General features: G+C 36.8%; 1 protein-coding gene across 2 annotated transcripts in view; it reads left to right on the forward strand.

Annotated features, from left to right (window-relative positions):
- LOC140153748 (ATP-binding cassette sub-family C member 9-like) overlaps positions 1–14,728 on the forward strand; it is a 37,191-nt gene that overhangs the window by 14,464 nt on the left and 7,999 nt on the right. Inside the window, exons 8-25 of one of the 2 annotated variants that reach the window (XM_072176581.1) lie at positions 90–252; positions 1,153–1,193; positions 1,359–1,610; positions 2,094–2,252; positions 2,726–2,801; positions 3,298–3,403; positions 7,113–7,232; positions 7,530–7,695; positions 8,102–8,239; positions 8,840–9,086; positions 9,729–9,931; positions 10,380–10,543; positions 11,063–11,132; positions 11,830–11,987; positions 12,572–12,664; positions 12,817–12,919; positions 13,199–13,312; positions 13,930–14,041. In XM_072176581.1, coding sequence (XP_072032682.1) covers positions 90–252; positions 1,153–1,193; positions 1,359–1,610; positions 2,094–2,252; positions 2,726–2,801; positions 3,298–3,403; positions 7,113–7,232; positions 7,530–7,695; positions 8,102–8,239; positions 8,840–9,086; positions 9,729–9,931; positions 10,380–10,543; positions 11,063–11,132; positions 11,830–11,987; positions 12,572–12,664; positions 12,817–12,919; positions 13,199–13,312; positions 13,930–14,041 — 2,485 coding nt within the window. The remainder of the gene's footprint in view (positions 1–89; positions 253–1,152; positions 1,194–1,358; positions 1,611–2,093; positions 2,253–2,725; positions 2,802–3,297; positions 3,404–7,112; positions 7,233–7,529; positions 7,696–8,101; positions 8,240–8,839; positions 9,087–9,728; positions 9,932–10,379; positions 10,544–11,062; positions 11,133–11,829; positions 11,988–12,571; positions 12,665–12,816; positions 12,920–13,198; positions 13,313–13,929; positions 14,042–14,728) is intronic. The other variant, XM_072176582.1, reaches the window with a different exon arrangement.

The following is a 14,728-nucleotide window of genomic DNA, read 5'->3' on the forward strand; positions in this document are numbered from 1 at the left end:
AACTTTTTGTGATGATTGGTAGATTGGTAGTATTTTGCGTCAGTTTAATTATAATTTACGCAATGTTGCAATTTTTATTTTTGATACAGAAATACTCCGATGAACGTTTGAAGTTATGCAATGAAACATTACTAGCCATGAAACTTCTCAAACTATATGGATGGGAGCAGTTTTTCTTGACAGCAATAGAGCGTGTGCGAACGCTTGAAATGTCGGCTATCATGAAATTTAATTCTTGCTATGGTTTAAGTGGTATGTAGTACAAAACTCCTGTATGTAATAATTATATTATTGACAAGGGTGTAAAAGTTGAGTGTGTGTTCACGTGAGATTGGTTTGTTTAGAATTGGTAATAACGAAAGACCAACTAAGTAAGAATCGCTGTCAAGTTGGAGTTGCTGTATGATTTGCTGTCAACCTGAACTACGTATATATTATACAGGCCCAATGAATTATTAGCATACATAGAAAATATATTCTAAGCTTAAGTGAATGAATGAAAATCTTGACATTATTATGAACAAAGATACACGAATACCATAACAAGATCGTGACTTCCCGAACCTCCAATTTGGTGGTTATATACCATTAACAAGAATTTAGCTTTTGTGTAACTACAAAGTTTAATACAAATTTTATGGCAAATTATTTTAAAAAATAGCTTCAATCGATCCTCATGCTGCGATATGCACATGAATAGACACCAGAGTATCTTTTCTTTTGTAATATCGGGGGAAATATTTCGATGGTCTGTATTTTTTCAGAGGAAAATAATCCTAAGCTTATTCGGTGATCTCAACTACGCTTTCAAATGTAAATTGACTTGTTCTGCTCGTGAATAATGCACTGCGAAACTTCTTTTGTATACTTTGATCAAGGTAACTTCAAACCTGATATTCATATTCTGCGGTCACACGATTATGTAGCAAACTGAAATGAAAACCGAAACTGCTTTCTACAAGTTTTAAGTTTCTAACAAAGGATACAGACAAAGATATCGGTAATGACGTCAGTTAAGAACTTGTAACGACCGACTGCCATTATTTTTGCTAACAGAGGGTGTCCTGAATGTTATGTAGGTGACCTTTATTGTAGGTCAACTCCTCTTATGTAATTTGCATTATTTTAATTTGCCCACATTTTTCATTTCAGTATTTACCGTTCATGCAATTCCCTCACTGATGGAATTTGGTGTGAGTATATCATTATGTTATCAGTATTATGTGTGTATTTTGATATTTGTAATTACATTTAATACTTGGTTATTTTATAGTTTAACTTTAAATAAGTAAAAAATTATTAGTTGACAAATTCGTGAAAAGATATTTTTAACTTATAAACTTATTTTGATACGACAGATATTTGCATCATATCCATTGATATCGGGAAATAAATTGATGCCTAACAATACATTTGCTGCTGTATCACTGATCAACCTGATAGTAGAGCCTATGTACTTCGTACCTATGGTGACTTCACTATCAGTGAGTGCTTTTGTTGCGGTTGGACGCCTCCAGAAGTTCTTCGTGGCTCCAGAATTACAGATGCCTCTAACGGAAGGTGATTCGGGTTCTGCAAAACGACGAAACACATATAAACGGCCAAGAAAGGTAGGAAGTTTACTGAAGGTTCTCTTTCTTAATAATTATATGACCTGCTACCGCCAAATGAGCCTAAAGTCGCCAGTTGGTAGTTTCGAGACATCCTGGCTGACTGAGTTGATATTCTTGGTTTGTTTATCTGTAAGCCAGTAGTATGTCGTTCGTGAATGGCCCATATTTACAAAGGCTATACAGATAATAGTTGGAACAGGTGCGTGTGAAACAAATAACACCAACGCAGTAGCCAGTGCACTCGAAACTACCAACTTACGACTTTATACTCATTTTGTTGTAGCAGGTTACATTTGACCATTTAATTTTTTTTAAATGGCTGATTATGCTGATTAGGGCAGGTGTTTTTAGCAACATACGGTCAACGGAAAATAATATGAATCTGTTCATTGATTGGTTTAAATGTTGATCCATGTATGTGGGTTTCTCTGCGCCACTGGTGCATCTGGATTAACTAATAATTAATCAACTCTTCTCCAGCTAACTACTGGTAGTTCTGCAGATGAAACAACCCGTCTTCTCGCCATGTCACCTATACCTATGCGAGCTTCTGTTCTTTCCAATGGCAATATGACAAATTACAATAGCAATATTGAAGACAATAAGGAACCAACACAAACTTCGGAAACGGCAATACAGGTAAGGCTTTATTATAATCCTTGTGACGTTGACTTCTACCACAAGTGCAACTTATAATTCGGGTTTGTTTTCTTTAGAACTACTGCTGTATTGTTATTATTTAACGAATTTTGGCGGATGTGGGTATCATGCGTGTAAACCACTTCTCGTTCAAAATGCGCGTAAACCACATTTCGTTCAAAATTCGCGTAAACCACATCTCGTTCTATGTTAAAATATTGTGAATACGGTTAATGGTCCTGAATCCGTATAGGCGTATTTGTCTTGATGTAAATACGGTAGTGCTTTGAACTTTGAACTTACTTTTAAAAATGTTGTAATTATCTATTTCTGTGGGAGGAGTATGCCCCATATTAAGGAATGGTTTGAAAATGAAAACAGTCAATAATAGAAAATTTGAATAAATGAATGATCGTGGTTACCCACCATGCCCATGGCAACTTTAAGACGACTGAACATGGTTTAATTTACAGTTCACAGAAGCAAGTTTCACATGGGGAAATAATAACGAGCCAGTTCTGGAAGACATTACACTGAAGATACCACGTGGTAAGGAACACAGTATTAATATGGTTTCTATTATTTTACACAAGATACAAGATCAGTTTATTTACATTAAATTCACACACTAATCGGTCTCGCAAAGAAGTGGTTAAGTTGAATATAATATTTAGTGGTTAAAACTACAGCAGAGACCCCTCAGGCTCATATCCCACACAATAACTTTATAATGTTTTGTGGAACTATGTTTAATGTTTTATATGTGTTACAAGAGTACCAGTATACCGTAAAAACTCGAAAGTTAGCATATTTGCTTACTATATCGAGCGCTTTTGAAACATGCAAACATGAAGAGCCCCATCCACAAAAGTGTAAAGCCTCGATATGGAAGGAGCGCTACTAGTATGATTGTCCGGCCATTCCAATTTCTAATGCAAGGATGTACGATAGCTGTGAGCGTACGCATATTAATCTGACGTATATACACACCCCACACACAAACGTATTGTCTCATGACGTTATTATTTTAAAATTCTTTTATCAGGGGAGGTGACCGTCATTGTCGGTGCCGTGGGAAGCGGTAAATCATCTTTACTCTCAGCGATATTAGGAGAAATGACGCTTATGAGAGGTTCCGTCCGATTTGAAAAGTAAGAACTACATAATTACCCTCATATATTGGCCTACAAACACTAACCCCTCGCCTGCTTCGTGGAAATTGGCAGTTTTTTGTTTGTTTTTGGTTGTTAGTTGGTTTAGATTCTTTACCAAAACATCAATAGCTTAGCCCATATGCAAAGCCAATATGCCAAAATAATATACACAGAGTGAACAATTTAGAGCCGTTGCCAACAATTAATGACAACTTATGTACAACCAACGGACTGCAGCTTCTATTCATCTACTGTGTCCGATTTGAGCGCTGACTTATTGGAAATATTGCCAATCAATATTCATAAGATTATACAATACAACGGATTACAACTCACGATCACATGCTCCCACAAAACGAGCATTAAGTTGCCAGGGCACTTTAGAAGATACAATCCATTAATCATGACAAAATGCAATAGCAAACAAAAGACATTGTAGATGAAATATTGATTTTTGAAAGCCAAAGCTTTGTGCTCATTTTGTGAGAGCTGGTGATCATGGTGATAGTGAGTTAAGGCTTTCTGGTTCTGAACCCTCGACATACTGCTCACTATAGTCGTGTTCACACAGTCGGATATAAGTGACTTAGTACCGGTAATAAGCGACTTATACCCGGTATTAGTGACTTATTACCGGTATTAAGTGACTTAAATCCGACTGTGTGAACACGACTTATATAGATTTTCGCGGTCACTTCGCTTCTAGAGGCTTTCATATGGCAGAGTGGTTGTGAATAGATAATCCTCTAGAAGTTTGTGCTTTTAAACCGCATTTCGCAAACTGTCCATTCTGACCATTTGAAATCGCATTGGTCAGATCGGCTCATCATGGCGAAGACGAACGCTCTGCTTCCCATTTATACTTAGTCATGCAGTTAATGCATGGTTAATATCGATCACGGTGCTCCCTGGATATCTGATCTTAGTCATTCCGGTCAGTATTTATACCAAAGGTAATTACGCATTGGTGGGTTCAGGCTTTGCACCGGTGCACTGTGCATCGGTGCCTAGGATTATTATAGCAGGATGTGACAATTGCACATTAGCATTTGTCCAATCATTTAATTCTTTATTTAAATAGCATATTGGTATTAAAATGATGTCGTGACCTTGAGAGCATTAGTAACATCTGCAGTTGGGTTAAATGGGGAGTTAAATATATGTTAGATGACCGGCTTTCCATAGCATACCATTTCGTTATAAAATAAATGTAACTGTTCACATTTTTGTATGTAAACGTCAAGTTTGTACGTGACTTTGTAGCATCTCGAGCTCGGGTGAAATCTAGCTAAATTATATGGTGGTGTCATCACCTGCTGCATCACCTCGTCTGCATGATAGAATTCTATTTTTTTAAAGAATTCTAACAGATAAAACAAACCCGATGTTCCTTTTTAGATTTCTTCAGCTCCTCGTCCATCTCGGCGTTCATGTTAACGAAATCCTTAAGTTCTTCCGCTCCTATCTCGTGATCTTCCGCCGCCTCCAGAAATCTGATAAACATCTTATCCAAGTACTTTCGCTTTATTCGACATTGGTCAGAGTACATATTACGTTTCGCGGTGGTGAAATTAGTAATAAAAATTTTCTTCAGAGTTCCTCGTGCACCACTAATCGCAGCAAAGCCAGCAGCAACATATGAAAGATATGGCACTAAATTTACTGCAGCGACTACGTTTACTACCGCAGAAGCTATCATAGAAAAAGCAAAGAATATGCGGAAAAAACCTCTGATGAAGCTATCTATCTTACTCCATCGATTGAACAATCGCTCACACTGTTGAAGGTTACCTTCTACAAGCTTCCAATTCTTGTTCATATGTTCCGTTTTTGTAGGATCGCATCCATGTTTGCCTTCAATAATTATTTTCCATGGACGTAGGCATTTCTCACCCCGACATTTTGACGACATAATCCGTGTTAGTCGTCAGTATTTTGTCGTAGCTGTAATTGTCTTACCGTAGTTATCTTACATGGTTTTCTGCACCCAATCATTTCTTGTCTCAAATATGTCGAATATATGAACATGTACAAGTATAGCTACTATTCATGACTGTAGTTACAATAGCCTAGACAACATGTTGTTCATGACAACCAAATTACGTTTCAATAATGCTATAAACAGAAACCAAGCCCGGATCAATAAAGTGGAAATGCGTTGAATAGGCGCATCAATAAGGCACACTGGTAATTAGCCTTGAACTAAATGAATATTAATTAATATAAATGGAAAGAGCGTAAAAAAATCAGATTGTATACCTCATGGGTAGCATTTGTTGTATTTGCGCAATATTTTGCAACCGCTTATTATTTTTGGTGCATTGCCTTTTTCTTTAACTTTTGAATACGCTTCTTTTGACGATGATATTGAAATCCTCTGACACTTCAATGAGATAATGAAGCTGGGTGCGCATAAATAAATTTTAAAAAAAAACTACTGGGAACCATATAACAATGCAAATAAACATGACTTGTATAATAATTAAAATATATAATTAACACTCTATGTACAGAAACATCAACGAAAATTTACTCCAGGGACTATAATATTGTGTACAGATACTGAAAATACCAGAGTTTTGGTAGTTTTGGTAGCTTTCGGAGTCTATAGTAATTGCGCGAACGTCATTATTAAATGACGTCATTTTGGGTGATTTCTGCGTGCATCGAAAACCATGAATGGTCCCTAATTTAACACAAGAATTTTTATTTTACTGTGGATGTTTTAACACAAGTTTCCACATACATAAATGACAGTCAGTGAAAAAAATTCACTGACCATCCAGGATTTGAACCTGGGACCTTCGGATCACTGGACCGATGCTCTACCAACTGAGCTAGAAGAGCAGTGATGTTATTATCTATAGGCCTTCAGTTCAATACCGCCCTCTATCATCTTCTCATCCAAGAAGTTTTTAAGAAAGAGGTTTGGAAATCATTCCGAAATCGCATTCGAGACGGAGAAATAAAGTTAAACTATGTGGAAAATTAAATATGAGAAAGGTTTTTAACACAAGTCTCCACTACGTGAGTCTCCACATACATAAATGATATCTTTTAAGTTTATACATCTTTTATACCTTTTGTATACGTTTCTTGTAGTATACATTGTGCTGGGTAATAGATCAGCAAGGGTATTCAATTTATTTAAATGAGGCGCCTAAAGTCAGGCCGGCATGACAATGCTCGACAGCTTAAGTCTGCTTATAATAGACTTGAGACTTCCACAAACACACATTTGGGGTACGTGAGAACAATGGTACCACTTTCGCAAGTGGGCGATTACCATGATTACGCGTGACTTTCTATTCATCACTAATATTGACAGTCAACTGTCATGTAAAGCGTTGATATGCTGTCAGGTCAGTAACCAATTTACTGGCCGAAGCCTTTTGCCGGCAACAATGGTACGGGTTGGTACCACTTTTATGAATAACTTGTCAGCAAATCAAATCGGCATCAAAGGAACAATGCCTTACGTAATCTATTTTCTTTCCATGTTTAATATTACAACCTCCTTGATCATTAATGACAACCATTCTTCGTGTTCTTGTCGTCAAATCATAGTGGCTGGTGTGACAATAACTATGCGACGAAACCATCAGAATCCACCACTAGCATCAAGTAAAACGCCTACCTATATACTATTTTTTCAGCTTAATCAATGCAATGTCATCATTTGTCTTTAAAAATACTTATTAAATAGTACAATTACTTATAGATGTACTTCATCATCGGGCGTAGCATATGCTGGTCAGAGTGCATGGTTGATGAATGCTTCCTTGAGAGAGAATATACTATTTGGACAGCCATACAAACGCAACAGGTAAATATGGACATGACCTTGATCAAATACATACCTGCGACTCGTCAGACGATTTAAAAACGTGTTAATTAGTCAGTACTTTTTAGGTTTTTAAGGGACGTGCTATTAGACTTCAAGGAGAGGGGTAGGAAGTTTTTAAAACAATTCCCCACCAACACTGTATAAATGCATGAAAATTTAAAAAACAATTGCCCCTTAACTTTACTTTGAATTAGATATTTGGTAATAAGTGTATTTATTTAGTTTTTTTTTGTTGTTGCTATTTTGTCATATCTTAACGACATGTGTTATTTTCAGGTATCGTAAAGTAATTGATGCGAGTGCATTGGCACCAGATATTGCAATATTACCGGGTGGAGATAAGACAGAAATAGGCGAAAAGGGTATCAATCTCAGCGGTGGTCAGAAACAACGCATTAGTGTGGCCAGAGCTATGTATTCAGATAAGGATATTATCCTCTTTGTAAGTTTACCCGAAATTTGACAGATGTGTCTTATTTCTAAAATAGCATCTACCTACCTACCTACCTACCTACCTACCTACCTACCTACCTACCTACCTACTTACCTACCTACCTACCTACCTACCTACCTACCTAGTACCTACTTGCCAACATATTAGCTCAAAGCAACAATATCCAGCCACACAACCATCCTTTGAACAACTTACCTGTACCTAAAACCTAACATCTATGCACCTACCAACCCGGGCTACCAACACACCTACTCCACCCACAAACCGAGCAATCAACCAACCACTGATGGCACTTATGTATGCCCTTACTTCATTTCTTCAAATCAATTTCATTTGAATTATTTACTTTAATGTACATGTATTTAACAATCGGATTTATTTGCCTATTTCATAGGACGATCCTTTGTCAGCTTTGGATGTTAACGTTGGAAGCCACTTGTTCTTCAAAGGGATTCTTGGAAGATTAAAAATCTCCAGACGCACAGTTGTGATCGTAACACACCAACTTCAATATCTGCAGCACGCTGACAAGGTATATAAAACATTACATAAATATCTGTAATTGGGCGTATGTGATTTAGCCTTAGACGAAAATACCTAATTAGCATGGACTTCCACTTCAAATAAACTTTTTCGGTTGCATTAGTATCCTTATTAAAGTTAAGCCACTCAAATTACGTCTGCCTTAATATAACTTATCAAAAGGAGAAATGCTATGTTGTTATAACTCAGAGAAAAGATGATGCCAGTACTTATTGTTGAATTAAGTTACGCAATGTGTCAGTTCTTTGGCAGCCTTTGGCAAGATCTGTTATATTTGAGTGCAATCGGGGTATTTAAAATTTAAAGGTATGCCACATCTTATGACCCACCCATACCATGGCTCTAATGGTGCTCCCCAGAGGTGCTCCCTTTGCCAGATGCAAACATACAGGAATGCATGTTCATTAGTAGATTGTTTTAGGTGTTGGTGAACAGGTGAATATATAGCCATTATGTCCCAAAGATGTCATCAAGATTTTAATTTGGGGGAAAATTAATACAAGGTTCCAACACACTGTTGATGTTGGTGACCTTGATAAACGACAGATCACTATCTTTAACACAAACTATTTTTGATAAATTACCATAGATTGTTGTAATGAAAAAGGGCCGGATCACAGCAGAAGGAACAATAGATGACATTGCATTGCAAGATAAGGAGTTGTATCGAAACTGTCAAGAACAGATTATCGCAGCAAGTGAATACACTGGTGTTAACTCGGGATTCTCAGGTTCGGAAACAGAAATGGAAATGACAGTAGAAGAAAGGCGTCTGTTGCAAAAACAAGTATCACTTGTGCAGAGTAAATATGGAAATAGTAACGGCGTGAATAACGGTAAGTGGGTCCTTTGTAAAGGTTGGCCAGTGGTGGCATAACATTATTTTTTTATTACAAAACATTGTAGTACACAAAGGTCCTATTTCACGAAGATTGGCTAGTGGTCAGGCTTCCTAAGTCAGCAGGCTAGCCCTACCAATGTGGATTCATTTATAGATTTATCTTCTTCGGTGATGTATGATGTGAAATTGTAAGCTCTGGTATATAGGACTAATTTGGCTTAAGCCTGATGGCGTAGGAAGCCTGACCACTAGCCATGCTTCGAGAAACTGGCCCAAAAGGTCCAAAGTGAGTTTGCATGTTGTTCATGTCAATACTTAAATGTGGTTTGTGTTGGTTGTAATTTGTATCTTGAGAAAACGCGAAGTCATGTAAAATCTTGGTAATATAAAGACTAACAATAATTCTTCGTCTTCAAAGTGAGACAAACATGCAAGCAAAGCAAGTCTCGTAACCTAGATAAGTGATGGATTGCTAGGAACGTGATGTTGATTTATACATTATACTTAGCTTTACCGAATAAACAGACAATTCTATTGTATTTATAGCCAAAGAAAGCAACCCTTCACCGTGTCAGACAGTGGTAATGTGTGTGAGCATATAACATTGATACCATTTGCTTTATTTGGTGTCTTGCAGGATCTAACACGGGTAATTTAATTCAAGAAGAAGAATTAGGACGAGGCTCTGTGCCTTTGAAGGTATACATGTACTATATCCGGAACATGGGTTTATTTTGGGCGTTTGCGTTTCTCCTCTCTTCCTTGGCAATGGACGGTTTCATCAGTTTAGCTGATATCTGGCTCTCGGATTGGTCAGAAGCTGGTCTTGGAAATACAACAGTGAGTAAAAAGAAAATAATGTCGTTTGCGATGCATGGTGAGTGATTGGTATTTATATACACCAATCCGAGAAGCGTTTACTGTATTTGGCCCTCTATTGACGGTAACACAGATGTACCAGAGCGGGAGATTTAATTCGTAATTCAATACTCATGATTGTGTATTGAATATCACTATTGTGTACAAATTCCGGGTACAATTCTGTATAGCACACAATAAATAATGGATAGAACCCCGACCTCGGGACACCGCAGTTTTACATCGGGGACACCGCAGTAATGGCGAAGTCGGATAGGTGTATAATGATTGCGCCGAAGAAACTTTGTTTTTCATTTTTTGATGGTGTACATTAGAAATTTGTGGTGGTCAAATAAATTCGCATTATATAAATAACTTGGGCCGAAAGGTTTAGCGTTTTAGTTTATGTGTGTCTTACTTATTGTTACAGGTACGTGCCATCTATGACGATTATGCCCCTATTTATGCTGTATATATCTGCTGTAGTGTCCTGGCTGCGGCAGCATTCTCGTTGGCTGCTGTAATATCTACTCTGCTTGCTGCTAAGGTCATGCATGTTAATATGTTACGAACACTTTTGCGTTCACCAATCAGGTAAATATAATTATTGTGATTTGGTGCCAATATTTATAATATAATAACAGGAACTCAGGAAATAACTTTTTAGTCTTAGGCCTAAGTTCCAAACCCGTGAAATTCGAATTGGCTCTCTTTCGAATCTTTATCATGTCACTATCGTTTTAGAATTAAACTCGTCTTGATTTATATTTTGATTATTTTCCAAAGCTGATATAAAGAATGGAAACTTCTCATCAGCCTACTTTCCTTCAAGCATGCGCCGAAACGAGTGTTTAAAAATGCGCCATTGTCATTTGAATATAAACTTGTGATTTACAACATTACAATCATCAACACAATAATGTGTAAACTTTTACGTACGTCCAAATGGATACATCTTGAATTAGCTGTATAATTTCACATTTTTAGGCAATATGATTTTATACATGAAAGCAACCAGCATAGATCGTATTGAAACATAGGCTTAAGTATTGCCTAGTTCTCTCTCGCGGTTTTTTTTTCTCTTCACTTTTCACTTTTTTTTCGCGTTCCCAGATTTTTCGACACCACACCTCTTGGACGGATATTGAATCGTCTGGCCAACGACACGCAAATAATAGATACGGTAAGTATATAATAGAAACAAAAACGCTATTCAAACGGTCGGAACGTGGAGTTCTATCAATTTTGTTCCACTGATACCATGAAATTACACGACATATTATATCAAGAAATGTGTTGAATGATATTCTATGTGTATGATTTTAATTTTTCCCTACACATGATTCCTAAACCTGATAATAAGTTTATGATATATTATTTCGAGTTCCTTAGAATCTTCACAATAAGCTGTAAAATCATTGTGACCCTTTACAATTCAGCCGCTTCACAATACAATGCGCCACCAGCGGTTGCTGGGGAGAGGCCAAAATACGCAGTGCATCATGGGAAAATGTCGACATTCATAGCCCGCGTAATACACTATTTTATTGCGTGTTTAAATGTCAATATAAACGAATGCACACTAAAATAGCAATTTACAATTATAGATCCATTTTCTATCTATTGATCAGACGGAATCCTTCGTCGGAGCTGTAGCTGTTTTCATTATTATCACACTCGCGTGAAAATCCAATGGTAGCTTAGAACAGCGATGTTGACCCTGGAGGTCAAAATTTGGACTTGCAAAAGCAATCGATTGCGGCGCATCGTATTATGAATCAAAGTTTTTGATGTTCATGTCATGATCCAGTGTGCGTTATTAACGCCCCAAAATAATGATCCTCAATTTATAACCCAAATGCTATGAATTTTGCTTATAGAAACTTCTGATTACATTGCTGATGCTGTTGCATTTCTTCTCTTCGTTGGTGTTTGCATTCATTGTCAACACAATCGTCACACCAATCTTCATACTCGAGGTCCTTCCTATTATTGTCATCTTTTGGATTCTGGCGGTGTACTTCATCACAAGTTCAAGGTATGTTTAAACGGTCGCTCCGTGTGGAGACACGCTTGGGTCCTGATGGGACCAGGCTCAAACAAAATGCTCAAGCCAGGCTAAACAGCCTATATAAGCATACTGGCATGTATGGAAAGAGAAGTGAGAAGCATATTTGAAGACAAGGAACAACGAAAAGAAGGCCACTCCCAACAATCAAGTAAACAATTTTAATGTCGGCCTTTGGGTCAAGAGAAAGGAAGTGCTTAATCCAATCTCAACTGCCACTGAGGCTAATATGTGTTTCTTATACTTCGTGCAACGCACTAATCTGTCTTTGTAAAATATTGTAAGAAAGATAGTACCAGTTTAATTATAGTAATAGTAATATTAGTAGGATGAGGAATAGTATATGAGGTAGGCTCCGGGGACTCGATGCGAGGGTCACTATTATATAATTATGTATAAAGCTCCGTAATACATTGAAATTGTGAGACACTATGTCCTTTCAGACCATGGCCTCGATTACTTCATGTATAGTGAGGTGGCTTTTTGTGATATATAAGCAGACATTAAGGAAGGTGTTTTGTTAAAATGTTAGTTGTATTATGTCATTTTTTCAGAGAATTGCAGCGACTTGACAGCATAACACGTTCTCCAGCTCTTGCTCAATTTTCGGAAACATTAGGTGGATTAACTACCATCAGAGCTTACAGGTAATCACGCCTTCACAAACATTTAAGTTTTTATTAATTTAAAGAGTAAAATAGATATCAAATATATCTTAGCAGATTTCAAGTATATCTTAGCATTGTATTCGTTGGTGTGAATTTGTCTTCCAATCATTTTTATTTGTGTCTTTTTTCAGGGACCAGGAAAGATTCTTCAATAACTTCCACTCTAAAATTGACACAAACAACGCAGCATTTCTGTACTTGAAAGCGAGTTATGGGTGGCTGGGATTGAGATTGGTAAGAATACATTATGAACCAAAAGTTTAAACAAGATTATTTTTCAACAAAAAACGACTACTACCACATCATGAATATGATTATATTCATGCGTTTCTCAACCTCTGCTTGTCATGCCAGTTGATGCCACGCCAATATATCATTTAAACAAAGCACTTAGTACCGCCCAACCTTATATATATATATATAAAATAGTGTGTTTTTCTTAAATATTAAACATTTAAACAAATCAGCCACCATAATCAACTTAACACTGTCCACTGTATTTTCTTTTACCAGAGCTTGTGCGGTGCAATTCTAGTGTTTCTGGTGGGTCTTACCACTCTAATTCAAGCCATCAAAGGCAACATAGCTTCCAGTGATGTTGGTTTAGCAATCAGCTACGTTTTAATGGTGAGTATCTCATGCCCACATGTCTATGATTTGATCTAGGATCATCATTTCGAGGAAATCTTTACGTAACTTTAGCCTATATGGCAAATAGAAAGAAACCATTCATAGTTTCCACGATTTCAGCAACCCTGCGAGGCTATTCGTTATAAACAATAGAAGTCACATGTTATAAATGTTTGCATCGGTATATTGTGCTCAGGAGTCAGGAGTGGACTGTCGATTTAATTGAGAATGTTAAGTCTCTTTCTAATGAGGATATTGATCAGGTTTGAAATATGGTATAATGGTAATAATATGCTTATTTGTGACTGCATTTAGTGCTCGAAATGCGACAAAGTAGATGAGTTACAGAGTACCCAACACGGAAGGTGAAGGAAGTCTACTATTTTAGAAGTGATGGCTTCTATACCAATAATGCTGTTTTCATTATGAAACATGCATTTTCACAGCCTGTTTGAATTGTCCTTTTTTAATGTATTAATATATATCTATAACTTACGACTTGAACCGAAGGAACAGATCTATATGAACGCCCAATTTCATGAGCCGTGATAATACTGCAAACTAAAAAAGTTAAAACCAAAAACATTCTGAATGTACCGTACGTTATCCTACAGGTGTCTACGTACATGTATGATTTTGTGCAAGGCGCAACTGGAACTGAGATGCAGATGAATCCTGTTGAGAGAGTGCAATACTATACAACTCTTCCTACTGAAAGTGATGAAGGTGAGAACCCTTTTTCTAATAATCCCTTGGGTCTTTATAAGTATACACTGATAGCCAGAATGGAGTCAAGTGACTCTATAAGTGGAGTAAACTAGCACTGACTCTCCAAAGGAGTCACCTGACTGTCACAAGTAGGGGTGTAAATTCACGGTTATTTGTCTAACCGTTTAAACGGACCACAATCCGGTCGGTTAACCGTGTAAACGTATGTAAAAATTTTTTAAAAAACAACATTTAATTTTTTTTTTAATTTTTAATTTAGTTTTATACTGTTTTTTCTACCCTTACACAAACTCTTACCCCTTCCCAAACCTTACTACCTTGTATACAAATCCACCCAAGCCCAACTAGCCAAACACCCTTGCCCCAACCCCCAAAAGGGAACCCCAAAATCAGACCTGTATTAGCATGTGTAGTAAATGCATTAATATATATTAATAAAGTTTCAATTACTTTATTTAGCCTCATCTCATTAAAATGACAATTTTTATGGCTAATTATAGGAAGGAGAACCCTTTCACATAATTTTGGAAATTAAAAAAAAATTCTAAAATTCTGAAAATACAGAAAAAATACATTTAAGTGCACAAGCTTTTTTCTTCTGGGTAAGAATTTTTTTCTTGCATGCAACAGCTTTTTTCTTGCAGGTTAGAGATTTGATAAATAGGCCCATGCATGCATTTTGTA

The sequence above is a fragment of the Amphiura filiformis genome, chromosome 5 (genome assembly GCF_039555335.1).
Source record: "Amphiura filiformis chromosome 5, Afil_fr2py, whole genome shotgun sequence".
Taxonomy (NCBI): Eukaryota; Metazoa; Echinodermata; class Ophiuroidea; order Amphilepidida; family Amphiuridae; genus Amphiura; species Amphiura filiformis.